Genomic DNA, 27995 nt, shown 5'->3' on the forward strand with positions numbered 1-27995 from the left:
GAGACGCGACCCCAATCACCCCCCTCACCCCCCTCCACCCCCCATACCCCTCCCCACCTCCCCGGGCCGTGCCTCAGTTTCCCCGCGGCGGCGGGGCCGGGCCGGCGGCTCCCGGGAGGAGGCGGGGAAGGACGGGAGGGAGGGGGCGGCCGTGCCCAGCCCCGGCGGCGGCGGCGGCGGCGCGCTCCTGCGAGCCGTGCCGAGCCGTGCCGAGCCGTGCCGAGCCGTGCCGAGCTCCCGGCTCCGCTGGCCCCTTCCCGCAGCCGCCGGGAGCGGCGGGGCGGGGGGAGGCGGCGGAGGCGGCGGCGGCGGCGGCGGCTCCGGGGGGGTGTCCCCCACCCCCTGCCCGGCGGCGGAGCCCGTGCGCCCCGTCGCGGATCCCCCCGACCCCGGCCAAGAAGATGCGGAGCAAAAGCAGGAAGGAGAGCCTGTCCGACTCCCGGGACCTGGACGGCTCCTACGACCAGCTGACGGGTGAGTGCAGCCCCCGGGGAAGGTGCAGCAGCCGCTCGGGGACCACGACCCCCCCCCCCCCTCCCCCCGGGTTTCCCCCCTTGCCCCCAGCCCCCGTTCCCAGCGCGCTTCCAGCCCCGGCCCCTGCCCGCCCCGCTTCGCCGCACGCCTCGCCCCGGGGGTGGAGGGTGGTGGTGACCCCCGTGCTGGAGGAAGGGGGCAGCCCCCGTCCTGGGTGCCCCAAGGGAGGGTCGTGGCCCTGCGGAGGGAAAGGGTTCGTCCCCATGGCGTGTAGGGGTGCTTGGAGCCCTTTCGGCTGCCCCCAAGCCCGCATTGCCGCCTGGGACAGCAGGGTTTGGTGCTGGGCCCTCTCCAAAATGCCCCAGACCCCACAGCAGCACCCCAGCAGCAGGGTCCCATAGGGACAGAGGTGTCCCCAACCCAGAAAATCCCCCAGCAGCTCCGCAGCCCGCTCTCTCCTCCACCAGGCACCCGGTGCTCCCCGGGGACGATCACAGCCTCCCGCTGGGGCAGAGCACCCGAGCTGGGCTGGCTGTGGGGCAGGGAGAGGCCAGATATGACCCATCCACAACCCTACAGCGTCCCCCCCTCTCACCCTCTGCCCCCAGCAAGGAATTGCCCGGCTTCCCACGCGGCACCGCAACCTCCCTGCCTCGCACCTCGTGCCCTGCTGTCCGGTACCTGGGCTGGATTCGTGGCTCCCCTCCTTCCCCACGTGCTCTCCACGGATCCGGCCGAGCCCCATCCCCTCGTAGGGTGCCAGCAGCTGGGAAATGGGGCAGCAGCTTCCCCCCTTGCTTTTGGGGCCCATGGTGGAGCCCAGCCTCTCCGTGGCCGGCGCAGTCGGGTGCCCTCGTGCCGCAGGCAGCGGGTGTGCACACAGGGAGATCCCCATCCCCGGGGTGCTTTTCTGGCCGTGGTCTGCTGCGGGTTTCAGGCTTTGCTTTGGAGCTTCAAGGAGGCAGTGGCAGCAGGGCAGGACCCCCCACGCCGCTTTTCCCAGCAGCTCCGCGCATGGGAGCTGCCGCTCGCTGCCTGCACGAGCGTGCTGCAGGGAAGGATATTTTTGAGCTGTGTAGGAACTTGGAACCCACACACAACTTTCGGTTTCTCCGGTAACTTTAAAATGCCCATATGGGCTTAAATCAAACCCAGGGTTAAAAATAAATTCCAGTCTCTCCGAGACCTTTTTCCGCCCGGGTTTGCCTCCGAGCAAGGCGTGCAGCAGGGACCTGGGCAGGGGAGAGCCGTGCCCACTGCAACGGGGCTGCCGGGGAGCAGGGCTGGAAGCAGCTGTCCCATTTCACAGTGAGGCATGGGGAAGGCACACGCCACCCACGTGCCATCACTGTCCGGTCCCCCTGTGGTGGCTTTTTGGTGCTGGCTGGACGTGCCGAGGCTGTCCCTGCCTGTAGAGAAAAGTTGTTTTTCTCCTAGAAAGAGCGTAGAAGTGGTGCAGGCAGGAGAGGGGACGCAGCCTGAGCTTTGGGCAGGGTTTAATAGCTCGAGCCCCCGCCTGCTACCCTGGCCTGGGCTCTCTGGTTCCCCCCAGGGATGCAGGGAGGAGCCCCTGGGGCTGTAGCAAAGCCCCAGGGTGGAGGTGGCAGCCCCAGCGTGGGCTCGGTGTCCCCCTGGTGTTTGGTGTCTCAGCCCCGTTTGGGGACCAGAATGAGCGCTCTGGGGTTTTCCTGCAGCCCCCAGCTCCAGCAGGGTCCGGGGACATCTGCAGTGCGAGCTGTGAACCGAGAGATGATTTTGATGTCAGACCTGACACGAGATGTCCCCACGGCAGCTCCAGCGCCTGCTGCTGCTGCAGACGGGGCCGGCAGCTGGTCCCCAACCCCCCCCAAAACAGGGGCGAGGGCGACAAGGTCCCCGTTTACACACAAATACAGAAGGGCTAGACATACAAACAGGAGAGGGGATAAAGGCAAGAAGGGCCCCCCAGCTGCAGGAACCCCCAGCGGCTCACGGGGATTTTTGTTTTAGATCTCAAGAGCTGCTGGCAACCCGGCTGCACCCACAGCATCGCCGTGCCCGGTGCCGGTGGCAGCACGGGGGCTGCACGTGGCCGTGGGTGTGAGAGGCCAGGGCGGGCGTGCAAGCCGTGGGGAGAGGGGGCTGAGCGGGGGCCGTGCGCCCGCTGGGGCGTTGAGGAGAGAAAAGCTGAAGGGCTCCGCCGGTAGGAAATTAAAGCGGTCCATTTCGGGGCGAGTTAGATGACGCCAGCGAGAAATAAAAGCCATCCATAAATTACATTATTCCTCCAGCCCTCTAATGACAGCGGCGATTAGCGCCCGGGCAGAGCCCCGAGCCCGTGTCTTGGGACTGCTCCGGCCATGGCGCTCGGTGCAGGAGAGATGGGACCCGAGGGCCGCCCTGCCCTGAGGACCGGAGGTAAATTCCCCGAGGAATAGAGGGTCCTGGAGGGGGCTTTTCCTCCTGGCTGATGCTCCAGGAGGAGCAGGGATGGGTGTCCACGGGTTCCACGTCACCCCGTGGGGCGAGCCTTTCCCCGCCGTGTCCTGCGAGCACCGGCGTGGGGTCCACACCAGGCACCTTGCGGCTCGGTGGAAGGGCGAGGGATTCACCTGCAGGGCAGCTGGCCCCACAGGGGTGGGCAGGAGGGTTTGCTTTTCCTCCTTGCTTTTTTTTTTTTTTTTGTTTCCCTCCCGTAGTGTTTCGGGGCGCCGAGCAACAGCTTTGCTCCACCCCGAAGGCAGCCGCAGCGCTAGCAGCGGGTGAGCAATTGCTATAGAGACCAGCCGCAGAGCTTTGGGATCCTCCTGGGGTGCCACGGAGGGGTGGGCACTCCACAGCTCTGGCACTTCTCGGAGCCCCCGTGAGATGAGAAGTGCGCGTCCCGGCACAGGGAATGGCCGAGGGTCTTTTAAGGCATCTCCCAGCCTAAAACTCACACCCGCGAGGGGGATGGTGTCAGCTCTGCTGTCCCGCTTAGAGGCGTGGAGGGGGTGCTGGGACAGCCCGGCTGGGAGCGAGGGCAGGATGTGAGCGTGGTTGGCAGCTCGTGTGCCGTGCCTGTGTGCGTGCTGAGCTCCCGGGATGGGGACGGGATGGGGAGAGCCCCTGAGAGCACCTCAAAGCTCCTTTTCTCGCCCGCTTGCCAGCACATGAGCACCCTGGGTGCGCAGCCATCCCGCTCTGCCCTACCCACACGTGCCGGCTGCCTGCAGCCCCCTGGCCACACGATGGTTGTGCCCTGCTCCTCACACAAGCACCCAAGTCCTTCCCCGTGGGATCCGAGCCTGCTGCCCATCCCCTGCTGCCCCCCAGCCCACCTCATCTCCCTGCTGCTGCTGCCACCCCCTGCGCCCACCCCTCCGCTTGCCGCTGCTGCTCCGCTGCCCGGCGGTGAGGCTGGGCTGGAAGCCGGGCTGTCCCCAAATCCGGGTCCCCGATGTCCCCGGGAAATCCTTGGTTGGGGTGGGGAACAGCAAGGAATGGGTTCCCACCGGGGTGGGGACTCCCGTGGGGTCCCCCTGTGCCAAACGTCCCCGCAGATGCTGCACCTTCCCAGGGCCATGGGAGCGTTGCCTGACCGCCTTGTCTGTCTGCTGCCTCCCTCCCTCCGGCGTCTGTCCCCCCCCGCCTCGGTCCTCTTTGCTGTCCTGGCTTGTTCACAGCTCCTCCACGCCGAGGGATTGCCTCTCGTGGGGCTCGGCGGCCTTTCCTAAATGGATGCTGAGCTCCTGGGGGGGCTCTGATGGCGGGGAGGTGGGGCGGTGACCCCCAGCAGCCGGGGCAGAGGTGGGCACCGGGGGCGATGCTGCCATGGCCAGGCTGGATTTTGGCAATGGAGGGGCCCAAACTGCTCCTTGAGCATCACGTCTCGTGGTGTGGGACACGATGAGGGGCCACCACGGGCTGTGCCAGGTCCAAACAGAGCCTTTGCCTCGTGATTTGGGCACCGGACAGTGGCACCAGCCCGCAGGACAGCGGAGACCCCGTTAGCGGAGCCACCCCTCACCCCCCTTTCCCTCGCTGGCTCCGCTCATTAGCGGTGTTTTCATTAGGAGAAGTGGTTTGGTTTCGTTTAAGCCAAATTGCTGTGCTTGGGAGATGATAAATCCATCTGCTGGCAAATCGCTCTCCCGCCGCCGGCACGGATCCCGGCCCCGGGCTTTAATCGTGCCGCAGATGAATGAGCCTCCGGCGAAATGAATCTCCCTGCCCTGCCCGGGGGGGCTGCGCGGGCAGCCCCGACACCATGGTGAGGGGCTCCAGCTTGGGCTGGGGGGATCAAAATCCCCTGCTGAGGGGTTGCTGAGCCCCCAGGGTGGGTTTTGCTTGAAATCGGCTCATTTGGAGAGAGCCCAGCAGGGTGGGAGTCGGGGCAGGAGGGCGGCCTCGTTCTCCATGAGCTGCTGGGGGCCAGGGGGTCGGCACCTTCAGCGTCTCTGGATTTTGATCTCTCCAAACGTTTCTCCTCTGGTGTGGGCAGTGCCCGTGGGCTGGGGTGCCCTAGGTGTGCGGGGCTGTGCGTGCACCTCCTGGGCTCATCTCTGTCTGTTCTTTCATCCACCCCCAGCCCCATTTTGGCAGGAGCTGCCCAGTTTCTGGACCTGCCGGGTCAGGAATCCCCGGCTCTGGCACAGCGCTGGCACCGCTGCTGCAGCTCGGTGTCCCCATCCACGCTGCTCCCGCTCCCCCATTTGGGGACACTGGGGCTGCTGTGGCTGCCTGCAAGCAGAGGGTGCTCAGGGGAGCAGAGGAGACACAGCAGGGTGGTTTTGGTCAGGATACCCCATGCCACGTCCCCTCGGCCCCATTGCAAGATGATGAGAGGCTGGCAGGACCCATCACTGAGCCTCCCTGGTGCAGAATGGGGCCTCCTGCTCCTGTCCCCTTTACCTGCCCCTTCCCATCCCCAAACCACGCACCCATGGGTGCCCCCCAGACCCCATAGGAGCCAGGGACACCCTCACCTGCTCTCACCCAGTTGCTGCAGTGGGGTGAGATGAGAACCAGCCCGCTCCCTAATGAGATTAGGCGGATGAGCCGCTGCTCCTGGCCCCCCTGGATAATTGCTTCTTCCTAGATTGCGTTTTGAAAAATTGCTTCGCTTACAGAAAGCCCCCGGAGCAATAATCCACCCAGCTCTCCATCACCACAGGATTCCCCCTGGGGACACGGTGGCGGTGTGCTGACCCCCTCTGCGTGTCCCCTGGTGTCCCCAGGAGGTGTGTGGCCGGGCTGGCCGGCCCTCGGTGGCTCTCGAGTTGCTCCGGGAGGAAATCCTACAAACCACGGTGGGCAGCCACCCATCCTGGTGTGCTTGGGGGGCACACGGGTGGGCACAGCCCCCCCAGCTCTGCGCACACCTGCGGGGACCCCAGAGGGGCGGACGCTGGGGCTGGGATTTGGGGTCACACCTGGGGCTCACGCCTCGCAGCGAGGTGTGCCGTGACACCCTGTGGCTGACCCCGATGTCCCTCGGGGATCTCCCAAACCTCTGCCGGGCGCTGCCACCAGCCCTTGGACCCCTGGGGACCCCACCGCAGCGGCGGAGCCCAGCCCCGCAGCACTGGTGCTGACCCGAGCACATTTCCCCGGCGCGTCTCCCCTCGGCGGTGCGAAGTGAGTCACTGCCAGGCTCCAGGAATCACTCATGTCAGCTCCCCCTCTGCCGCAAAGTCATTAATGCGAGCGGAATAATTCGTTGCGTAACTCGGAGGCTGGGCGCCAGCGCTGCTCCGGGGGTGACGCCCGCCCGGCTCCCCCCTGTGCCCCCCGGGGTCGGGATGGGAGCGGACAGCGAGGTGCCACCGTCCCCTGGGACCATCCCGGCCCCGCTGGGGTCACGGCCCCGTGGGCGCACGGTGCCGGCAGCGATGCTGGCAGCTCCCCGGGAGGTTTTCCCCAAAGGACCGAGTCCTGCCCCATTGCTCGGTGCTTGTTCTTCCTCCTGTGGCTCCTTCAAGGGGTTCCATGGGGACATGGAGTGTCCCCCCCTTGGTTTTGGTGTGCGTGCTGCTGCCCTGGCTGGAGGTGCTCTCCCTGGTAGGGTCAGACCCGGTCCCTTCCAGCACAGGGAGCGGGGAGAAGGGCAGGGAACAACTCGGTCCCTAAAAAACCTCATAGAGGGTGCCCCCCTGCCCCTCCCAGGGTTAATTTCCTTCTATCCCACGCTCAGCCAGGCATTCATCTGAGGGTGCTGCGATGGGAGATGGGGAGCCTGAGAGGGCTGGGCTGAGAGCAGCAGGGTTTAGCGAGGATTTAGGGAGGTGGCTGGGGGCTGCGCGGGGGCCAGCGGTGTGGGACGGGCAGGAGGGAGGTGGCCGTGTCCCTGCAGTCCCCTGGGGGGGTTTGGGGCCTAGAGGGAGGTGACGGTGCCCAGGATTTAAAAGAAACCCATTGGAAACCCCAAATGGAAGTGGTCGGGATGCCCAAGGGGCACGGGGACTTGGGGACCCCCCAGCCCCGAGACGCCGCGCGGCTCCCTCCCCGCTGTTTGTTTCCTCCGCCCGCCCTGCTGTAATTACAGCCCGCTGTCACTCTCCCGTAATACATCTTGGCTTTTATCACTGCTTAATTAAATAACCCTGGGGAAGTGAGGGGCCGTTAACCCCTCGTGTGCCGGCACGAACAACCCCGTGGTGCTGGGGAGGGGGCACGGGGGGGGGCGCAGCCGAACGAGGGTACCCCCGTGTCTGTGCTAGATAAGAAGTGCTGGTATTTGTTGTTTGGGGTCAGCGGGGGTGTTTCAGCGGGGCAGCTGATCACAGACCTTGGTGGGATGCCGGAGGACTCATGGGGTGATAAAGGTGCAGGCGGGCGCGTGCTGTGGGGTGGGAAAGGGCGCACAGGCTGGGGAGCTGGCAGACCTCTCCGAAATCCTGGGAGCCACCTCCGACCACAATTAGCTGCTGCTAACGAGACATTGGGCTTGGAAATGCGAAATCTGGGGATGGTGAGATTTTGGGGATGCCTTATGGCAGGGTGCTGTGGGCTGGGGGGTTCACAGATGAGCGGGGCGAGGAGAGCAGGGGGCGACCTGCAGCTTTGGGGTGCTGGTGCCTCTCCTCCTCCTGCTGCTGGAGCCGAGTGCTGCCAAGGATTTGCAGCCCTGACTTTGAGGCTTTGCACAGATCAAAGCCTGGGGGGCATCTCTCATCTCGGCTTACCTGGGCCCTACGTGCCCCCAGCTCGGGGTGCGGGGGGGATTTGGAGGCAGTGCTGGCAGCCAGAGGCTGCTGGCTAAATCCAGCCGAGCCTCTCGCTCCGTGGGAGCCTCGGCAAATCGTCCCTCGAGCCCAGGCAGCGATGGTACAAATCTGCTGCTAATTAGACTTGAAAGTCCTCCTGTGAGCTCAGGCGCGGGATGGATATTTGGTTATTAACAGATTTATTTCTGAGCCTCTCGGCAGGTCTGGCACTGGGAGGCTGCGCTCTCCCCAGGCACGCTCGCTCCTCTCAGGGGCGCCTGGGGGTTCCTGGGGATGGGGTGGCTGCTCAGCCCCCTCTGCTTATTTTTGGGGTGTCCCAGAAAAGTGGGGACAAGGAGGGTGCTGGAGCAGAGGGGTTTGCTCTGTCATTGCGGGTCTGCTGTCTGGGGGACCCAAGGGGAGCCCCCCTTTATTTTAGGGGGTGTCTGGCCGTGCGTCTGCTCCCCCCTGGTGCTGATCCATCCCTCACCTGGCTGCGGGGCTGGGAGCTCCTGCCCCTTGTGCCGAGGCTGGAAACCAGGCCCGTGTTTTTCTCACCAGGGCTGGAGGGAGCTGAGCACCACGGCACCCCCCGGGAGAGCATCCCTCCCTGCGGCGGAGGCAGGCAAACAGAGACCGTAGCACTGCTTCTGAAACAACCCAAAATAGCTTTCCTGTCCCCAAAACGTCACTTTAACACGGCATATGCTGAGGGCCCCCCCGGGGCTTGCAGCAGGCTGAGCGCGTGCCCTGGAGGTGCCCTGTGGCCGGGGGGGCTGAGCCTGCCCTTGGGGCAGGAGCGGGCAGGGGGTGAGGGTTGGCACGGGGGGCATCAATCCCAAGTGTTTGGGGTTGAGGCTGAAAAAAGCCCCCCCTGGATCCCCCCCAGGCAGGATGTCACCCATCGGGGGTGTCAGGCCAGCTGGGGGGCTGCTGGTGTGGGGACATCAAGGGGGGAGAGCTGTGGGTTGGGGTCTCGGCCCCATCTCCAGCATCCCTCCCTGCTGCATCTCCGGGAACAGGGAACAGGGAGCAGGCCCCTTGCTGCAGCACCGGGGTTATTCATAGCAGCAAACACTCCCCGTGCCTTCAAGCCGAGTCCGTTTGGGGGAGATCCCTGCCTTTTGAAGACTGTTTTCCCTCCCTGGGATCCCTGGGGCACCTTATCTCGCTCTCCCAGCTGCGCAGCCGCTGCGTGCCCGCGCTCCCGGTGCTGCACCGAGGGGGCCACGCTGCCAGCCCACGGACACCCCCGGGACCCACGTGCCTGGGAGGCGAGGTGACATCCCCGGCACCTCTGTCCCTGCCGTCCCCACCTCCCGTCACCCCCCCGAGCTGGCGCTGATTGCACGGAAACGAGCCCGGTGCCGTCTCCCGTTTATCGGAGCACAACCTGTGCGTAATCGCACGGGGATTGCTGATTTGGCTCTGGCAGGTTTGGGGACAGGGTGGGGGCTGTAACGAGGCGCTGCTCCCATCCCTGTGGCCAAGCTGAGATTTATTTTTTTTCCCCAGTCTGCTCAGGTGAGGTTTGGAGAGGGCAGGGAAGGCTCTGGGGGCATGGAAAGTGTGGGGTGCTGTGCCGGGGGTGGAAACCCTACTGACCTCTGTGGGGTGGGTGGGCATCCAAGGGGCAAAATGAGCCCCACTGCTGCTCTTTTGGGATTAGGAGATGCTGCAGCTGTGCTCTTTGAGGGTCTTGGGGTGGTCTCGGGGTGCACCCATGGCTGGGGATGCTGGAGCCAGCCCGCCCCATCCCCTCCTCCCCGGGTGCAATGAATTATTCACACCCCGCAGGCGGGGGTGCCGCAGCCCGCCCGTGTGTGCTGCGGAGCACAGAGAGCTTTTCTGTGTAAATCCTTGAAATATTTAGCAGAACTGACTTAAAAATACAGCCTGGGAGGAGCCTTGGTGTAACCTTGGGGCTGGGACGGGAGCAGCTCAGCTCCCGTGGGCTGGTGATGGGTGCGATGGATGCCCCGGTGTGCTGCTCGGGGGGCTTTGGCTCGAGCTGCTGGTGGAGCTGCTGTCTGTCTGTCCAACCACCTGTCTTTGGGTCCTTCTGGACACGTCCCCGTCCCCAGCCCCGTGCCACCAGTGCCGGGCTGCTGCCCCATCTCCCGCTGCGTGCCAGCCACGGGCAGGATGGCATTTGGGGCCAGCAGCCTCGGGGCCGGGCTCCTTCCCTGGCAGCGCCTCCCCGAGCAGCCGGATCACACCACATGCATTTTTTAACAAGCTCCAGCAGCTGGGAACGAGCCGAGCTGTCACGGCAGGTCGCTGATCAAAGCCAGACGTGCTGTGGCAGCCCACGGGAGGGTGGCCCTGCACGCCACCCCTCTCCATCACACGGGGATGCGTTACGGGGCGTTTACCCCGGCACAGCAGCTCGGGACGCAGCACGTGAGCTGCCCCTGCACCCCTGGGGGCAGCGGGATGTCTGCCCCGCTCCGTGCCCTGCTCAGCTCCCTCCTGTCCCCGTTGCATCCCTGGATCAAGGGACAGGCCCACCAAAGGGCCCCTGCAGCTTGTGGCGCACGATTTCCTCCGCGAGCACCTGCTGAACCCGCGGGCTGTGACGGCGCATCCCATGTCAGATGCGCTGCAAATCCTGCCTGCTAATAGCTATGCAAATTACCTCATTAGCCGCCTTATTTATTTCCTCCGGCATCGTGGCATCGTGTTTTCGGCACTTCCCTGCCTCCCGGAGGCTGCAGGTCCCCAGGGCTGGCAGGAGCCAGCGTGGCCAGGGCTGGAGGGACACCCCGACGTGGTGCTGTTGGGGACCGGGGGCTGGAGTCGTGCCCCTCCTCATCCCTTTTGCCCCAGTTCTGCCACCTGAGAGCATTTTCCAGGGGTGTTCCCATGCCCACGGCACCGAGACAGTGGGATGGGCATTGCCTGGGCACGAGGGACCCCATAGAAGTGCCAGCCCTACATACCTTGCCCCAGCCACCCCATGGGCTTGTCTGCGCCGCGCTGCGCCGCCTGCCAGCGCCGTGTCTGCTCCCCCCGCTGCTCTTTACCCTTGATTTCCCCCCTCTTTTTGCGGCTGTGCCGATGAATATTTCATGGCAGGGAAGCAGCACAAATTCCCCCGGCTGCTCCCTGCCCCCAGCGCTCTCCTGGCAGCCCCCAGCCCCACGGCCACGGCCTGGGGAAGCCTGGGGGGGGACCGTGGTGCGTGTCCCCTCCCCGGCAGAGCTGTCACCGTCCCTGCAGGGGACTGCCAGCAGCGCCGTGGCCATATATCCACGCACACGTGGCTGACACATCCGCACACGTCCCCCGCTGTCCCCCGTGTGCCACCAGGCAGCTGAACGAGCCCTGTCCCCAGCTCACCTCCCCGTGGCCTGGTTCTGCGCTGTGCGGGGGCTCCTCTTAGCGTCAGGCAGCAGCAGCAGCACGGTGCCACCGCACGGCCTGTGTCACCCCACGGGCTTTGTCACCCCCATGGGCTCTGTCACCCCGCTGGGCTTTGTCACCCCACAGGTGGCACAGGGTGGCCCCGTGGCTTTGCTGCTCTCCTGGGCGGGTGGCAGGCGGTGTCCCCGCTGCCAGCCCGGGGACTGTGCGCTCGGAGGGAGCTGGGGATGGGAACCGGGGGGGAGCTGCTGTGGGGCTCCTTCCTTGCAACCCCCCTGCTGCATGTGGGGTGGGGAGGGGACAGTCCCCAGGCTCAGCCCAGGGGGTCCCTACAAGCTTCTTCTGCCTGCTGTCATTGCACGAGGTCCCCCTGGAGAGCTGAGGGCTGAACCGGAGGGGTGATGCTCTTTGGGAACCCCTCTCCAGTTCCAGACTGGTTTAGCACCCAAGGGTGCTGGTGGGGCAGCCAGGGCTTGGGGGTGACATCGGTGCCGGGCTCTTCTCCCCATCCGTGTCCCCAAGGCCACCGTGGGGTGCTCTGTGCATGCAGTTTTGGGGCACCTGTCCCACATGGACATCAGGGCGCGCATGATGGTGCTGGCATCACCCACCTCCTGCGGACCTGCTCCCAAGGAGCGGGGTGATGGATTTGGGATTTATCTGCCAGCTTTGCTGCTGTCGTGTCCTGTGGGCTCTGGCACCCTCCTGTGGCTGTTTGCCACCTCTCCGATGTCCCATGTTTTTTTTTGGGTGCTGGGCACCACAGGCGAGGACGAGGGTCCGGGCACCCTGAGCTGTCCCTGTGGGGTGGCAGGAGGGGACCGGGCACTGCTGGCAGCCCAAATTTCAGAGCTTTTGGCTGACGGGGGTAGGATGCCCCTTCTTTTGGGGAGCAGGGGGTGAGGTTACCCCATACCAACCCTGGGGGGGCTCCTGCCCTGCCCCTTGGGGCTCCTGGCAGGGACTGGGCACTTGAGCTGTGCCTGGCTGGCCCGTGCCTGCGCACCCTTTTGGTCTCCAAGGGAGCAGAAGCTATAATTTCCATCACGTCCCTTTTTCTTCGCTTCCTCCCCCATTAATAAGAGATGAAGCTCATGAGATAATAGAGCCGGGATGGACGCGGAGCTGCCGTCCTGCTGGCACGGGGTGTGGAAGCGATGCGGAGCAGGGAACCGCAGCTGGGGAAATGGGGCTCGGGGAAGGGACGTGCTTGCCAGGAGGCACGGAGCATCTCGGGCTGGCTCTGGGAGCCGGGAAATCCCACTGCTGCCACGCGCCAGACTCTCTCCTGGCTCTGACACACCGTGCAAACCAGCAGCTCGCTGCCAGCCCCAGCTTTGCAGCGAGCAGCTCTGAGTCCGGGCAGCGTGGGAGCCTGAATCCTCTTTTTCCCATCCTTGCACCTCCTCTCCTTCGCTGTGTGGAGCCTGCTGGAGGTACCCGGAGATGCAGGATGCTCGCCGTGAGGGATGCCTGGGGATGTGGGATGCTCGCCGTGCTGGATGGATGATGCCTGGGGATGTAGGATGCTCGCTGTGCTGGACAGATGATGCCTGGGGATGCAGGATGCTCTCGGCACCTGGTGCCAGGAGCAGAGGGCTGACACCCAAGGATGCAGGACGCTCTCAGCGCTGGATGGGTGATGCCCAGGGATGCCGGACGCTCTCCGTGTCGGCTCCCCTCCGGAAGGAGCATCCTTTGGAGAGAGGCGGCCCCGGGATGCAGCAGTGCCTCATTGGCCAGCGGGACCTGTGGAGCCTGCGGGTTGCCATACCAACCTGCCTCAGCTCCCGGGGCGAGCTGGTGCCAAGGGGCGGACCACGAGCCGGGGGCAAGCCGGGGCTCTGCCAGCCAGGAGGTGCCCGCCTGCCTCTCCCCGAGGCTCCCCAGCCCCGAGCATCCCCCGGCTGCTGCTCCCCACCTCTCCCCGCAACCCTTTTTGCAGAGGGGGCAGCGGGCTGGCACGGCTCCGGGGGTCTCACCCTGGCACCCCGCTGCCTGCCCTGCAGCTGAGGCTGAGCTTCGGTGCACCTCCGCCTGGGGAGAGCCATCCCTGGTGGCTTTTTGGCTGGCAGCCCGGCCTCACGGGACCATCCCGGCACAAAACTTCCCGGCTGCCTGCCTGCCACCCGGGAGCAGGGCCTGGAGGCTGCCGCGCTGCCGCTGCCCTCCCCGCAGGGCTGCTGCACCCGCCGCTGATGCCCACGGGCTCGCTGCGGGCTGGGAAGGCTCCGTCCTGCCCCGGGCATCACCGGGCGCTCGGAGGAGCCAGGGGCTGTTTGGTGGCTGGGTTTTGGGGGGTTGAGGCCGGGTCCCTCCCCAGCGCTGTGAGCTGGAGCCATGAGCCAGTGCCAGCAGCGCTGCAAGAGGCAGCTGGGCCGGGTGATCCGCTCCTTCTACCAGTTCGTCACCGGGACCCTCTCCCAAGGTAGGTGCCGCCCTGGGGGCTGGGGGCTCTGTGCTGTGGGAGGGGGGCTCCGTGGGGTTGTGTCTGTGGGGTTATTTGGGGAGGGGGGCGTTTGGGTGCTGAGAGATTCAGCCCCAAGGCAGGGGGGTTGCAGCGTGCTCTGTGGGGAATGATGCTTGTAGGGGTGATGAGAGCCCCCGGAGGTCCCCTGAGGACTTGGGGTGCCAGGAATATTTTAGCTGGGGAGGGGACACGTCCATCGCAGCCGGCGTGCCCCTCCCTGATGCCCCTCCGGGCTGCAGGAGGAGCCCTGGGTGTGCGCAGAGCTGGGGCAGGGACACAGCCCTGGTGCCCTGGTCCTGCCCCTCCGCCCTGGGATGCCACCTGGCCCTGGGGACAGGGCTGTGCCCCTCAGTGGGATGGCACAGCCGTGGCAGGACCCGCAGCCCTCCCTGAGTCCCCTCTGCTGCCAAGCCCCCCGTCCCACCCCGTGTCTGGTCAGGGCCAGGAGCCACCTCCGAACTGCTGTGGGCACGGCTCGGGGAGGTCGTGGTGTGCCTGTGTGTGCTGGGACCCCGGGGACAACAGCAGCCCCCGCTTTGGGGCCAAGCCCTGCGTGGCTTTTGGGGTGCGTGCGGAGCAGGAGCCGCCCTCGTGCCCGGGATGCCCAGGAGCTGGGAGCACGGGGAAGGCCTTGCTGGGCCAACGTGGCCACGTCACTGCTTGGAACAGGGCTGGCACTCGTGTCACCTTCCCCAGGAGCCAGGCTGCCCACAGGAATCCTGCCGGGCTCCGTCCCCTCCTCATCCGCCTCTATCCCGGCCCCTGGGGCACGGGGAGGGTGGGGGCACCTGTGGGGCTGTGCTGGGGGCTGGTGGCAGGGCTGTGGGGACACGGGGGTGCCATCTCCCATCTGAGCCGTGCCCAGGTGCTGTGCCACCCGCTGTCCTTATGTCCCATAGCACTGGGACCGTCCCCATCTCCATCGGCCACCATCCCGCTCGTCCTGAGCAGGGGATGAGTCGGCTGAGAGCTGCAGGTGACGGGGCACCTCGGGGTGCTCCTGTCCCCCAACACGCAGGGATGTCCTCCAGGTCCTCGTCCTGCCACCCTGGGCTTCCCTACCCAGCCCAGATGGGCTCTACGGGGCCGATCCTTAGCGGGTGTCCCCATGTGCAACGCTGAGCTTGTCCCCGTGATGTCCCCATGGCCGTGCCTGGCTGGGACAGGCACAGAGGGCAGGGCTGGCAGCGGGGCACCAGCTGCCACCGCTCACCCTCTTCTTGGGGTCCTCTGTGCTGGGGAAAAGCCGGAGTGGGTGGAAACCCCAAGCTGGGCAGCTCTGTGCCCCACCAAGGCTCAGAGTTTGGGGCTGGGATGTGGGATTTGCACATCTCCTCCTCTCCAGCCACTGCTCCAGTCCCCCTCTGTGCCCCCACCTGCCCCTTTTTTTGGGGATGAGCCCCTCTGCCCTCCCTGCACAGGCTAAGGAGATGCCACGGAGCTCACCGTGGATGGCACCAGGTGCCCGGCCACAGGGACCCGGGGGGGGTGGGATGCCCCCCGGCCAGGCACCCTAGGGAGCTAGGCAAGGGCAGGTCGTCAATGGGGGGAAAAAGAGAAATGACTCAATCAATTAACCAGATTAAAACTGTGACTTCACCTCCCCGAAATAGCATTTCGCCAATATTTTAATGTGCTTATTAATAATCTGCTCGCGCTCTGATTAGCAGCGAGGTAATAAGGGATCAGCTGTAACCTAAATTTAACTCTCCCTAATGGATGATGGCCCCGAGAAGCAAAAAAAAAAATAATAAAATAAAAGAGAGAGGTTCCTATCCATCAGGCTGCCCCCCAGGGGGCTCGGCAGCACCTGAGGGGCCTGGGCAGATGTCACTCAGCTGTGCTGGGGACTGTGACCTGGCTGGTCCCATGGCACGTCCCAGGGGACAGCCAAACCCCACTGCGCCCCAGCACCCTGTGGCACTGGGCTAGGGGCACCCGTCCTGTGGTCAGAGCCTGGGCTGCATGTCCTGGGGGGCATCTTCCCCAGCCACATGTCCCACGGGGTGGCTGATGGGGCTGAGAAATGGTCTGGGGACTGGAGGGGTCTCCTGTTTGAGAGAAATGTTCGAGAAATGGTTTGGGGACTGCGGGTTGTCCTGTGGGGTTTGGGGCTCGTGAGATGTCCCCCGGCGTTGCAGGGCAGGAGCCAGGCAGGTGGGTCTGGCTCCAAGACAAAAAAAGATGAGGCTGATCCCAAACTCGGGGGGTCAGGGGATGAGATTGTCACGCCGCTCTGCCAGACCCAGCTCTCCAGGCGGGCGAGGCCGATGCGGAGATGCCTTCCTTCGAGGCGCGGTGCCTGCAGCAAGGACGGGCACGCACATCCTGGGCTGCAGCATCATCCCCTGGGGGAATCCCAGTTTCCAGGACTCCCAGCTCCTCTTGTGGGGCGACATCGAGGAGCTGAGCCCTTCCTCAGCCTGTGCTCCTCCCGCTGGGGTCACCGGGAGCTGCCCAACTCGGAGCAGCCTTCGTGCCACGGCGACGGCCGCACGTGTGGCGAGCCCTACCCGTGCTCAGCCCCCCCTCAGCCCCCTGCCTCTCTGCTCTGATGGTGCTGGGCTCCCCCCGGGGCCGGCAGGGTTATTTTTAACCGTTTGCCATGTGCTGCCTGAGCACAATTAAGGTAATTGGTTTGGGAGCCTGGCTCTCACACGCCGCCCCCAATTACCTGCCTGCGCGCCCGCCTCCCTGCCCGCCGTGGCCGGGGGGCTGCCGGGGTAGGGCTGCCCCAGATAGCGTGCTGGGGCTGGGCTGGGGGTGCTGAGCGGGTGCTGGGGATGGAGCCATGGAGAGGACATCCCTGCACAACGACAGCCTGCTCTATGCCTCCCTGATCGCCATCCTGCTGCTCATCTCCTACTGGTTCACCACCCGCTGCTTCAAAATCATCAGCGGCATCGAAGGTACGGGCTTGGGGGCACGGGGGCCAGTCCGTCCCCGCTCTGCAAGCCAGCTGGCGGGGTGACTTGGGCACTTGGTGTGGGAAAAAGAGATCGGGGACCTGTCTCTGGGGCACCTCCTTGTCCTCCTCGGTCACTTGATGCCCTCCTGTCCTGGTCCTGCTGCGGGAGAGCAGCCGGTGCCAGCCATGGGGACGTCCGGGTGCCTCCACCCCAGTGGTTCCCATTTAACCTCGGAGCAAATCGGTGATACTGGGGGCCCCACCTTGTGTTTTAGGGCTCCTGGTCCCTCTGGGCATGACCTACATCTTGGCTCCTCACCCGCTGCGTTGGGCTGCGGGCTGCTGCAGGGGTCCCAGATTTGCTGGTGAACCCCACTGCAGTGGGATGTGCACGCTGGGTGCGTGGTGTGGTGACACCCCAAGGCAAGCAGCAGGGTGTGACATGAGAGGTGGCCCTGGGCCAGGGCTGTGCAGGGCTTCTCCTGCCCGGGGCACGCGTTTATCCATCCACCCGTGTGACCTCTGCCACCACGGATCTGCCAGGGCCTCCGGGCTCTTCCCATGGCGTGGCCGAACGCTGGGAGTGATGCTCCTGGAGGGGGGGGCTGGGGGGCACAGCCCTGTCCCACTTCTGCCAGGGTGAGCAGGTTTTGGCTGCCCGTTCGAGCATCCCTTGCAGGTGGTGGTGGGTCCGGCTCCATGGGTTTGTCCCACGCGTCCCCTCCGTCCTCAGAGCAGCTCCAGCTGGGGGACAATTCCCTTGCGGAGGAGCTGACCCTCTTTGCAGGGAGAAGTCCTGGCTGGAGGGGCTCCTCTGGGGGTGTTTGGGCTGTTTCTGGCCAAAAATAGGTTGCTTAAATAGTCTCGTAGCACATGGGACAGCTGCCAGTCGTGGGAGCAGCTGGAGGCTGGGGGAGAGGATCGGATGGATGCAGGCAGGGCTCGGCCAGAGGAGTGGCTTTAAAAAAAAAAAAGGGGGAAACTTCCTTCAAGAGTGCAACAGGCCAGGGCCAGCCTGTCCCCGAAGGAGTCACCCTGGGCAGAGGTGAAGCTGGGAGCAGCCTCGGTGCCTGGAAACTCGCCGCTTTCCAAGAACGGGAGCTGCCAGCCCCGCAATCCTCCAGCCTGAGGGATGCTTCCCCGGGGAGGGCTCTCGGTGCTCTCCCCGAGCCACTTGTGATGCGTTGCTGGCATCTGCTGCTGGCGGCAGAGGCCCCGGGGCTGGAGGAGACGCCGAGCCCGGTGGCACGGAGCCGCTCGGTTCCCCTGGTGATGTTTTCCCCATGGTCCCACCTTCAGGAGGTGGAAGGACCCTATAACAGGGCAGGGGGCTGCCCTATAGCCTGGGCATGGCCACCCCACCCCAATCCATCCCCATGGCACGGCAAGCTCCTGGGGGACAGCCCCGCTCCCCGCTTTCCTCGCCAGTACCGGAGCTGCTCTTGCTTCGTCCCCGCACGTGGGACCAGGCCACCCTTGGAGCAAGGGCTGGGACGCTGTAAAAAATGCATGGCAGCTAAATTTAGCCCCGCTGGCTGCCTGCTGGAGGCACTCGGACGCCCGGCTCCTCCGCCCGCCGCTGCGTGACCTTGGCCGGGTCCCTCGGGCTCCCCGTGCCCCGGCTCCATCCTGCCCCAGGGCTCGGGAGGACATGGGAGCAGCCCCTGCCTCCCCTTGTGTTTTTGGGGTGCCGGTCCCCACGGGGCACGGGATGGGATGGGGAGAGGCGCAGAGGACAAGCCTGAGTCATCCCCATCCTGGATGTTTACCGGTGCCCAGCGTCCTGTCCCCACCGTGTGTGTGTGTCCCCCCCCCGGGAACCGAATGCCTTTTAATATCTGCGGCCCGTTTCCGTAGCAACTGCATTAAGCAAATCGATGGCAGTGGTGTCATTGGGATGGGAGGGCATGCCTCCTGCCCCCCCGGCCTGCCACCCCACACCTCCCCCTGGCTTGGCCTCTCTCCGCTCTCCCGCACAGGCACGGCCCCGTTTGGCTCCCAGCTCCCAGAGCCGCCCGTGCCAGCCCCAGACGTCCCCAAAAAAGAGGGGTGACAGCCACCAACCCCCCCCGGGGACAGCTGTCCCCAAGGGATGCGTGGTCTGGCGGCCGCCGCGTCGGGGTGAGGGGGGCCAGGGGGGGCGCGGGGCCATGAGACGCCCCCACCATGAACCTGGAAGGCCTGGAGATGATCGCGGTGCTGGTGGTCTTGGTCCTCTTCGTCAAGGTGCTGGAGCAATTCGGCCTCTTCGAGCCCGTGTCCTTGGAAGGTAACCGGGGCGGGGGGTGCTGGCCCCTCTGGGGACACGGGGGGACATCAGGGGGGTGTCCCTCTGCTGCTTTGGGGACGGGGGAGGTAAAGAGGAGCCCCCCGGTCCCAACCTTGCTGGCCATGCACCCATGTCCCTTGGGGACTCTCCACGTGCCCCCCAAGTGACTCTGCCTGTCCGAGCCAGGGGAGGGGTCCTGCGTCCTCCAGAGGGGACGGGAGGGATGGTGGCACACCCCTGAGACCCTCGGTGTGTCACCGTGCGGCGCGGGGACAGCGGGGAGCACGGGGATTTGCCCCGCTGTAAGGACAGGAGGGGGACCCAGGTGCCCCGCGTTGGCACCCATTGCTCCATCACCAAGCAGGTGAAGGCAGGAGCGAGGAACGCCCTGCTCCAGAGGCAGAAAATCGGGGCAGGGCTGGGATTTTGGGCACCGAGCTGGGTTGTGGTGCTGTGCTTTGGGTGCTGCGCCTTGTGGCAGGAGCTGGGTCCCCCCTCTGGGCTTGGGAGGTGGCAGGTAGGACGCTTTGCTCTCTGGGGATCGTCCCAAGGGTTTTTTTGGGGTGGGGAAATGCTGAGCCCCCTGCCTGGCTGTTGTTTACCAGCGTGCAGGGCTGGCAGCGACAGCCCAGGGACCGCAAAGAGCCTGAAACCCTACACTAATGGCTCGGGGCCGCTAATGGATATGGGGCCCTGCCATCTGCTCGGGGCCATCGACACCGCCTGTGGCTCTGCCTCCCCTGCCTGGGGGTGCTGGGCTTGTGGCTGGGCCCCCCCTGCCCCATTTCTGGGGTCTCATCCGTGCCCAGGCTCTGCTGGTGCTGTCCTGAGGGGCTGGGGCTGGAGCTCTGGAAGAGCTTGTCCCCAACCCTGGGGGACCACGGAGGGCAGTGGGATGAGGCTGGGGGGGTCTCCATCCTTGGTAGGCTCCCAAAATCAGCGGGATGAGGCCCTGAGCAACCCATTCCCAGCTGCACGTCCCCCTTGGGGTCACATCCAGTGCCTGCTGGACACAGCCACCGCCGTCTCCCATGGGTGCTCTGCGCTCCGGGAGGTCAGGGCGGTCGGTGCCAGCCCCGGCGTGGCTTATCAGCCGGTTAATCACCACCAGGCCTCCTCACAGCCCTGTGCCACCAGCCTGGCCCCAGCCCCGGGTGCTGCCCTGCTCCCAGCCCCAGCCAAAAGCCCGCTCTGGCTGAACGCTTAGGGAGGGGCAGGCGAAGAAAAACACCATCGATTTTTTTTTTGGCTCCCCAAGTGCGATATCAATAATTCAGCGAGGAGCAATCGGGCCTGGCTGGGAGGAGGGCTGGGCAGGCAGATAAAAGGCTCGGGGAGCCGCCTGCGTAAGCGAGCCTTGGGTGATTGTTAGATGGAGCTGCAGGCTGTACGTGGCAGGATGATGAGTGCCCCGGGGTGGGCAGGAGGGGGTCGTCTTGGAGAGCCCCCAGCATGGGGTGTGCTGGCCACTGCCCTCTTTGGGGTGCTGCTGGCTGGGTGCTGCTGAATTGGGGCTGGGGAGGATGCTGAGCCCCTCCAGAGCACCCTCCTGGTGCCTAACTGAGGGTAAAAATCCCTCTGGGGAGGGAGGAAGAGAAGGATGGGGCCATGCACCACATCTGCATCCAGGCTGCGAGGTCTGGAGCATCCCCACGGTGCTGGAGAACGCCCAGCCCTGCGCCCAGCCCTGCTTTCCTCCCGTTTTCCTCCTGCTTTCCAGGAATGCCTTTGGCAGGAGCGCAGTGCCCTGGCCGGGGGAAGGACCAGCTCTTTGGGGCACGGTGCCAGGGGTCCCCGGGGGGCAGGGTGTCATCGATCCTGGCAGGTTGGACGGTCCTGGAGAGGTTGGTGAGAGCTTGATGCAGCTGGGGGAGTTCTTGGAGTGCCAAATCCCAGCCTGGTGCAGCTGCGGGTGCCCCAGGTTGAAGTCTTGGGGTCCTTGGATTGGGATGCACCAGGGATTTCCCTTTGCCTTGCCTTTCCCAGGGGTTTTCAGCTGGTTTGGGCAGTGACTGGCGGCTGAATCAGGAGAGAGCTGCTCCCAAAGAGGGATGCAACGGGGCAGCCACGTATGGCAGCTGCTGTGCCCTCATTTCAGGACCTGGCCCCGCATCCTGAACCCCTCACCTGTAACCCCTGCAGCTGGGGCCGGGCTGGGGGCACTTCTCCAGCACCGAGCGTCCCCGAGGACCGCGGTGCCTGCGGCGTGCGCCGGTGTCACGTCCCGCTCAGCCCAGCCAGACGTAATTAGCTTGTTGAATCTCTTCTCCCCTCCGGCCTCGCGTTAATCACTTTTCACACCGATTCCCTCCAGCCGGGCTCTCGCTGCCTGTCGCTGATGTGAGGGGGGCGAGGGGACGCGGCTGGAAACGGGGCTGCGTCCTGCGCCGGGGTGGAGGTGACGGAGGGGCAGGGAGGTCCCTCGGCCACGAGGAGGTGAGAAAATTGCAGGCTAGAGACAAAATGGGAAATTCGGAGTATGGGAAGGTGTTGGGACGGGTTTGGTGGTTTGGGATGGGGCATGGTATCATCCTAGTAGGGTGAGTGGGGAGCTTGGCGGGGGGGGTTCCCATGCAGAGCTCGGCTTTGGGGTCTCTGCCACCACGCACTGCTTTTGGGGTGGCAGGCAGGGACAGCCTGGCACGCAATCCATAATCCATGCACTGGCACCAGCTCTGTGGCCCCACAGCACAGCTTTTAGGGTCGGGGGTGCGGAGATGACTGACGGTGCCTGTGGGATCTGGGCTCAGAGCTGGCCCCAAATCCCTTGGGTCCATTCATGGGCTCTCACTTCCCCTGGGTGCCCTGAGGGACCCCAGAGGGTGCTGGGGAGGGAAGAGGGAGGGCCAAGGCGGCTCTCCCCTCCCCTCCCCTGCCCTGCCCTCTCCTGCTCGCCAGGTCTGCAGCTGCCAGACCAGCTGGGGCTGCACGGCGGGGGGGATGCCGGTTAATGGGGCACCCTGGGACCCTCAGGGGCTGCAAACGGTGGGCATCATCCTGCTGCTCTGCTCCAGCCTCAAGCTGCTCCACGCCTTGGGCATCATCGACCTGACCGGGGGAGGTGGGGCGAAAAATGGGGACGGGGGCAAAAAATGGGGACAGGGGTGGAAAATGGGGATGGGGGCACAATGGGGACAGGGTTGCAATGGGATGTGGATGTTTTGGTGGAGTTGCTCCTTGCCTCCTGTCCCAGGACAGCATGTGTGCAGGAGCTGCGAGGTGCTCAGGGGAGGTTTATTGTGTTTTGGGGCATTTTGGGGGGCACTGGGGTGTGGGAGGGAGCCTAGGGTGTCTGGGGGTTGGGGGGTGAGGTGTTTGGGAGCGTTGCGGTGCTTGGGTGTGGGGGGCATTGGGGTGTAGGGGTGACAGGGATGCTGGGGTGGGGGTATAGGGGTATTGGGATGTGGGGTTTTGGGGTGCAGGATGCCAGGGAGGGGGGTATCTGGGAGCATGAGGCTGGGGGACGGTATTGGGGTGCAGTGATGTGTGGGGACGGAGGCTACCAGGAGTGTTGGGGTCTGGGGGTGCTTTGTCAGATAGTGGGGAAAAGTGCTGTGGGTGGTGGGCTGGGAGAGGTGTGGGAGCTGGGACAGGGTGGGGGGGATGTGGGGCACGGCACCACGTGGGGAAAGCTCCCCCACTGCTGTAGGGTTGGTGCCTTTTTTGGGGGGGAGCGTGGCTGAAAGAGCCCCCAGCCCCTTCATCCTGCCCGAGGAGTGGGTGCTGAGGGCAGGGCTGGAGGAGGCCAGCACGAGGACCCCAAAATATATCAGGGTGAGGGATGCAGGACCTGTTGCTTGTGCCTGGAGCGGGCGGGAGTGCGGAGAGCCGCTCGGTGCTCCGGTTTGTCTCATCTCCTCTGGCTGCCTTCCCGCTCCGAGCTGCTGGCTCCGAGCTCTGATCCTGTCTCGGATGAAGACAGATGCTGGCAGACTCTGCACGGCCATGATTTGGGGTTCGGGAGTCTCCCTCTGCCCCATCCTGGCCGGCGCTGAGGATGCTGCGAGGGGAAGGGGCTGCGCATCGCCTCCCCTCCATGCTGGCGGGGTGGGAGATGGGGCAAAGGGGGATAGGGGCGATGGGGCAGGATGGATGGGGCAGGACGTGTCCCTGCGTAGGGGTTTTGTAGGGCTCCGCTGTTCTTTGGCACCTGTATCCCAGCTCAGCTGTCCCATGAGCTCTGCCCCACTGCGCTGGGTGCCCACCCCCAGGCTGGGCACTGTTCCCTGGGCGATGCCAGCCCTGATTTCACTCCTAATGGATGGCCGTCTGCTGCCTCCTGGCCCCCGCGGCCACAGCAGGCACCTCGGGCCCTGCTCCGCTCCAGTCTGTCAGGGCTGAGTGATGAGGGCCATTTGCAGGGCTGCTGCTGGCCTCATCCTGCACCCCCGGCGGCTGGGGCAGCTCCGTCTCCGCCTTGCGAGCGTGTGTTGGTCGTTTTGGGAGATGGAGAGGGAAGGGGAGTTCTGGCACGGCCTGCCGGTGTGTTATTGTAGGGTCTCCTCCAGCTGGAGGGTGCTAGGGAAGGGGTGAGTCCATCTCCCCAGTCAGAGATCTGCTAGCACCAGGAGGATGCTGGTGGCCGTGGCTCCGGGGATGTGGCTCCACATCGGGGCTGCCCCGGGTCCTGCTTCCTCTCTGGGGACACCAGGGAGCAGCCCAGGCTCGGGGAAAAGGGGACGCCAGCCCCACAGCGTGCCCTGAATCCAGCCCCAGGAGCTCATCAGCTGCTGGGGGTCAGCACAGAGCTGGCTCTGTGTCCCCATGCCCATCAGGCTTCGTTTCGGCAGCACGTGGAGGTGGGGATGGGGAAACCTTTCCCCCAGGTGCTGCCCCGAGATGCAGGCTGGGTGTGTGAGCACGTTCTGAAGCCGTGGAGTGATGCATGGGAGGCGACAAGCCACTTAACCCGGCAGGCCTCCCGTGGCAGATAAAACACCATCAGATAAAACATCCCTGTCCTCCGCCACAGCCAGGGTGCTGGGGACAGCGAGGGGACAGCGTGTCCTCCCCAGCAGAGCCCTCGGGGGCACCAAAGCCAGGACAGCAAAGCCCCAGCCCCGGTCGCCCCTCCCCTTGTTAAGCTGCATGTGCTGAACCCGCTCCCTCCCCTGCCCCGGGTGCCCCGGAATCGTGCCCTGTTCGGTTTCCTCCTTTAAGAAAATGCCCACATCATTATTATTTTTTTCTTTTTTTTTTTTTTTTTTTTTTTTCCTTCTTTATAACAAACTAAAGTGTAACTTGCACCCGACCTGACCTACTGCACGTGCCTATACCTGCTGCCCCTGTGAGTCCAACCACGGTTTAACTCTCTGTTGCATCTCTCGCTGTGTGGTTTCCCCCCACCCTCCTGCGTGTCCCTCTGTCTGTCCGTCCATCCCGTCCCATCCTGGGGCTGCTCCGAGCCCCCAGGGCTGGTCCCACAGCTTGGCTCTGCTGGGGACAGGCCTGGGCCCAGAGCATCCCTGGCAGGCTGAAGGTGTGATGTCCCTCTGCGAGTTAACCCCCCCGAAAAGTTGCTGGGGTAAAATCAGGCTTTGTGCACAACTGATACCTGCTTAGAGGATTAAAAAAAAAAAAAAAAACTTTCCTCACTTATAGACGGGACCAGGCTACGTGGTCCTGCCAGCACCAAGGTGCTGGCCCTCGCCACCAACTCTTAGAGCCATCTCCATCCCCTGAAACCCCTGGTGCCACCCGCCCAGCCGTGATTTCATAGGGACCTCGCACCTCCCACCCCATCACCTGCCTGCCTTCGGGGGCTGGAGCCCAGCACGGCCTTCCTCCCCTCCTCCTCCTCCTCCTCCTCCCCTCCCTGCCTGCGCTGCTCATCCTGCGCCGTCTGCTGGCTTCTGCGGGGCCCTGGGTGAAGCGGGGAGCGGGTGCGTGGCCGTGGGCCAACAGCGGGGTCAGGATGGGGGATAGAGGGTCACAGATAGAGGGGGGGATTGCAGAGCGAGGGGACCCCTGGAAAAGGCAGAAGCCCCGCTCCCCGTCCCCTCCTGGCTGTCCTCGCCCAGGGTCTGGGGCTTGGGGTGCACGTGGGGCTGCACGGCTGGGCTGGGCGCATGCTTTGTGTTTGGCCCTCCAGGGCCAGCGGGACCAAACCTGGCCCTGCACCCCGGGGAGGGTGCAGCAGCCCGTGAGGGTGCCAGCTGGGGCTCAACACATCCCATCTCGGGCTCCATCCTGCACAGCCCCATGCGGAAATGTCCCCGGGGAGCAGCATTTGGCTTTGGGGCTGACGGGCAAAGCCTGGCCCTGGGCTTCTGGGCACCTCTGCTGCGCCCTGGCGTGCTCCCATGGGTGTCCTGGGTGCTCAGCCCTTGGCCCCTCCGAGATGGGACCAGCAGGGCTGGGTTGGTCCTGGGCTGGAGCAGAAAGGCCAAGCAGAGCCTGAGCTGGGCTTTGCCTCCCTGCTCCGTGTCCCCGCGTGCATGAGCTGCCTGCGGCCCCGCTCCGTTAACTCTTCTTCTGCTCGGTGACTCCTTCTTTCTTCCAGGCAACCCGCCGGGCCAAACTAAAAAAGCGCTGAAGCAGCGATTCCTCAAACTGCTGCCCTGCTGCCGGCCCAAATCCATCCCCTCGCTCAGCGAAAGCAAGTTGCTTCTTCTTGCCTTTGTGTGTGTGTGTCCCCAGCCGTGCTGCTGGCTGCCGCCCCCCCTGCCCCGTGGCTTTTTTTTTTTTGGGGAGGGAAGGGGGGGTTAGGATCACAATCCTGCCCCCGGAGGGGTCCAATCCGATGGGCTCTGCACCCACCTCGCTCCTTGCCTGCTCCCGGGCTGTTTTTACCCCCTTCCAGCGCCCTGGAGTGGCTCCCAAGGGATGCACGGTGGTTGGACCCGCTTTGGAGCTGTTTGGGGGTGGCAGGACCCCCCCCGGCACCGGTTGAAGGGCTGGGGGATGTGGCTGGAAGCTCGGTGATGGTACGGAGACGGAGGTGCGATGGGGAGGGAGGGGGCTGAGCAGGGACAGAGCCCCCCAAGCTGCTCTGGGGGCATTTGGCATTTCGGGAGAGCCTGACCGGGGGTCCCCCTGCCCCACGGTATGAGCTGAGCCCCCCCCAAAGGAAAGAGGTGAGTATTTTGGGGGGCAGGGTCGCAGCCACCCCATGGCTGGGGGTGCCCGCAGTGGGGCCGTGCCCCCCTGGGATGCAGTGGGACACGGGGTGCTGTGGGGATGGGGAGAAGCTGTGGGTGGAGAGGGGGGCACAGAGGGCAGGACGGGGTCCCAACAAGGCTGTGGGGGGTGTTTGGGGTGGGGGGCAGCCCTTGTGCAGATACAAATCCCAGTGCAGCACGGACATGTGGGCATCCAGGGTCTCAGCTCCGTGGGGTAGATGCACTGGGGGAGTTTTCTCACCCAGGCTGTCCCCGAGCATCCCCTCCTGGTGTATATCTGGCCCTGGTTCAGCAGGGCGCCCCAAAAAGCTGTCTCCCTGAGCGGTGCAAAGCACATCTGCCCGCGGCATGGCGCTGGCCTCAGTCGCCCTCTCTCCCACCGGCTTCCTTGCAGACAGCGTCGAGGATGAGTTTGAGCTCTCCACCGTCTGCCACCGCCCCGAGGGGCTGGAGCAGCTCCAGGAGCAGACCAAGTTCACCCGCAAAGAGCTGCAGGTCCTGTACCGAGGCTTCAAGAACGTGAGTAGCCCTCGGGGGTGCTCTGTGTCCTGGCTGGTGCCCAGGGCTTGCGAAGGGTTTTGGGGACCTCGGAGGTGAAAGCAGCATCCAGGAGGTCTTTTGGGGTAAGGGGGGGGGGGAAACTGCAGGGCTTTAGAGGAAGGGAACCCTGTACCAGCCCCGTGTTGATGGGGTGATGCTGTGATTTCCCCTGGCAGGAGTGCCCGAGCGGCATCGTTAACGAGGAGAACTTCAAGCAGATCTACTCGCAGTTCTTCCCGCAGGGAGGTAAGCGCAGCTCCCCATCCCCGTGCCGTGGTACCGACACCCCCCCTCACTGTCCGCCTCCCCCAGACTCCAGCACGTACGCCACCTTCCTCTTCAACGCCTTCGACACCGACCACGACGGCTCCGTCAGCTTCGAGGTGAGCCGAGGAGGGGCTGGGGGGTGGCTGGGGAGGGGGGTTCATCCCTTTGGGTACCGCGGGCTGGGCTGCCTAAATGGGTGTGCAGCTTCACAGGTGCTGGAGGAGCTTGTTAATTCCCTAAGGAAGTGGGAAAAATGGTGAAAAGCAACATAAAAAAATAATTATTCTGCGTGGGGTGAAAGATGCACAGCACCCCTGAGCCCCCCCCTGTGGCTGTGACACCCCCCTGCCTCCCGTCCTTGCAGGATTTTGTGTCCGGGCTGTCCATCATCCTGCGGGGCACCATCGATGACCGTCTGAACTGGGCCTTTAACCTCTATGACCTGAACAAAGACGGCTGCATCACCAAAGAGGTGGGTGCCGATATCCACCGAGCTCGGCTTTGCCGACAGGTCTGTGTATGGGGTCGGCTCCCCCGACCCCACAGCACCGGCGTGTCGCTGGGGTGGCAGGTGCCCACGTGCAGGAATGCACTCGAGCACCCCGCAGGTCTTTTGGGGACGTGAACAGGACCCCAAAGGGCTGGGGACCGGGCGGAGGCACAGCCCCGTGTCCACCCTGCAGCCCTGCTCCCTTCCCTGTAGGAAATGCTGGACATCATGAAGTCCATCTACGACATGATGGGCAAGTACACCTACCCGGCCATGCGGGAGGAGGCACCGCGGGAGCACGTGGAGAACTTCTTCCAGGTGAGCGGGGCTTTGTGGTGCCTGCCCCAAAGCTGGCAGCCAGAGAACGCCCCGTGCTGGGGATGAAAAGGGGTCGAGCGAGCAGCAGTGCTGGAGCCAGGACAAGAATATGTCGCCCTGGTCCTGCCTGGGGCTTGAGGGAGCTTGGGGTGGTTGTGGAGCTGTCCCTGCCATGTCTTCTGTGCTGTGCTTGGCTGCAGAAAATGGACCGGAATAAAGACGGGGTGGTGACAATCGAGGAGTTCCTGGAGTCCTGCCAGAAGGTAAAGCCACCGCCGGCTCTGCTCTGGGGCTGGGCCACCTCCGTGTCCCCTAGGGAACCCCTCCATGCCCCCAGCTCTGCTCAGGATGAGAAGGGCCGGGCATCCTAGCAGAGCTTGAACTTGAACACTGTAATCCCTGGAGCTCCCATCCCATGGGTCAGAGCTGCCCCACGGGAGCCATGGGGTAACACCAGGTTTGGGGAGAGCTGCCCCGGGAGCCGCTCTGTGCCCCAATCCCCCCCCTTCCTCCCCACAGGACGAGAACATCATGCGGTCCATGCAGCTCTTCGACAACGTGATCTAGCTCCCGGACCTGCCTCCAGCCGAGCTCTCCTGCCACCGG

The 27995-nt window shown here is 64.9% G+C and overlaps 1 protein-coding gene across 6 annotated transcripts; it reads left to right on the forward strand.

The window, feature by feature from the left end:
- Positions 1 to 401: 401 nt before the first annotated feature.
- On the forward strand, positions 402 to 27956 carry KCNIP2 (potassium voltage-gated channel interacting protein 2; the record flags this gene model as incomplete). 6 transcript variants are annotated; one of them, XM_084289925.1, is made up of 8 exons in its annotated part: positions 402 to 474; positions 25156 to 25278; positions 26139 to 26293; positions 26491 to 26697; positions 26946 to 27053; positions 27285 to 27389; positions 27590 to 27652; positions 27909 to 27956. In XM_084289925.1, the coding sequence occupies 8 exons, from the start codon at positions 402 to 404 to the stop codon at positions 27954 to 27956; spliced, it is 882 nt and encodes a 293-aa protein (XP_084146051.1). The 6 variants fall into 6 exon arrangements, with proteins under 6 accessions (XP_084146051.1, XP_084146054.1, XP_084146056.1 ...); XM_084289928.1 differs by having other exon boundaries at positions 25156 to 25255; positions 26173 to 26293; XM_084289926.1 differs by lacking the exon at positions 402 to 474 and adding an exon at positions 16268 to 16385 and having other exon boundaries at positions 25156 to 25255; positions 26173 to 26293.
- Positions 27957 to 27995: the final 39 nt, after the last annotated feature.

The sequence above is a fragment of the Netta rufina genome (genome assembly GCF_964035555.1).
Source record: "Netta rufina genome assembly, chromosome: 7".
NCBI classification, from domain to species: domain Eukaryota; kingdom Metazoa; phylum Chordata; class Aves; order Anseriformes; family Anatidae; genus Netta; species Netta rufina.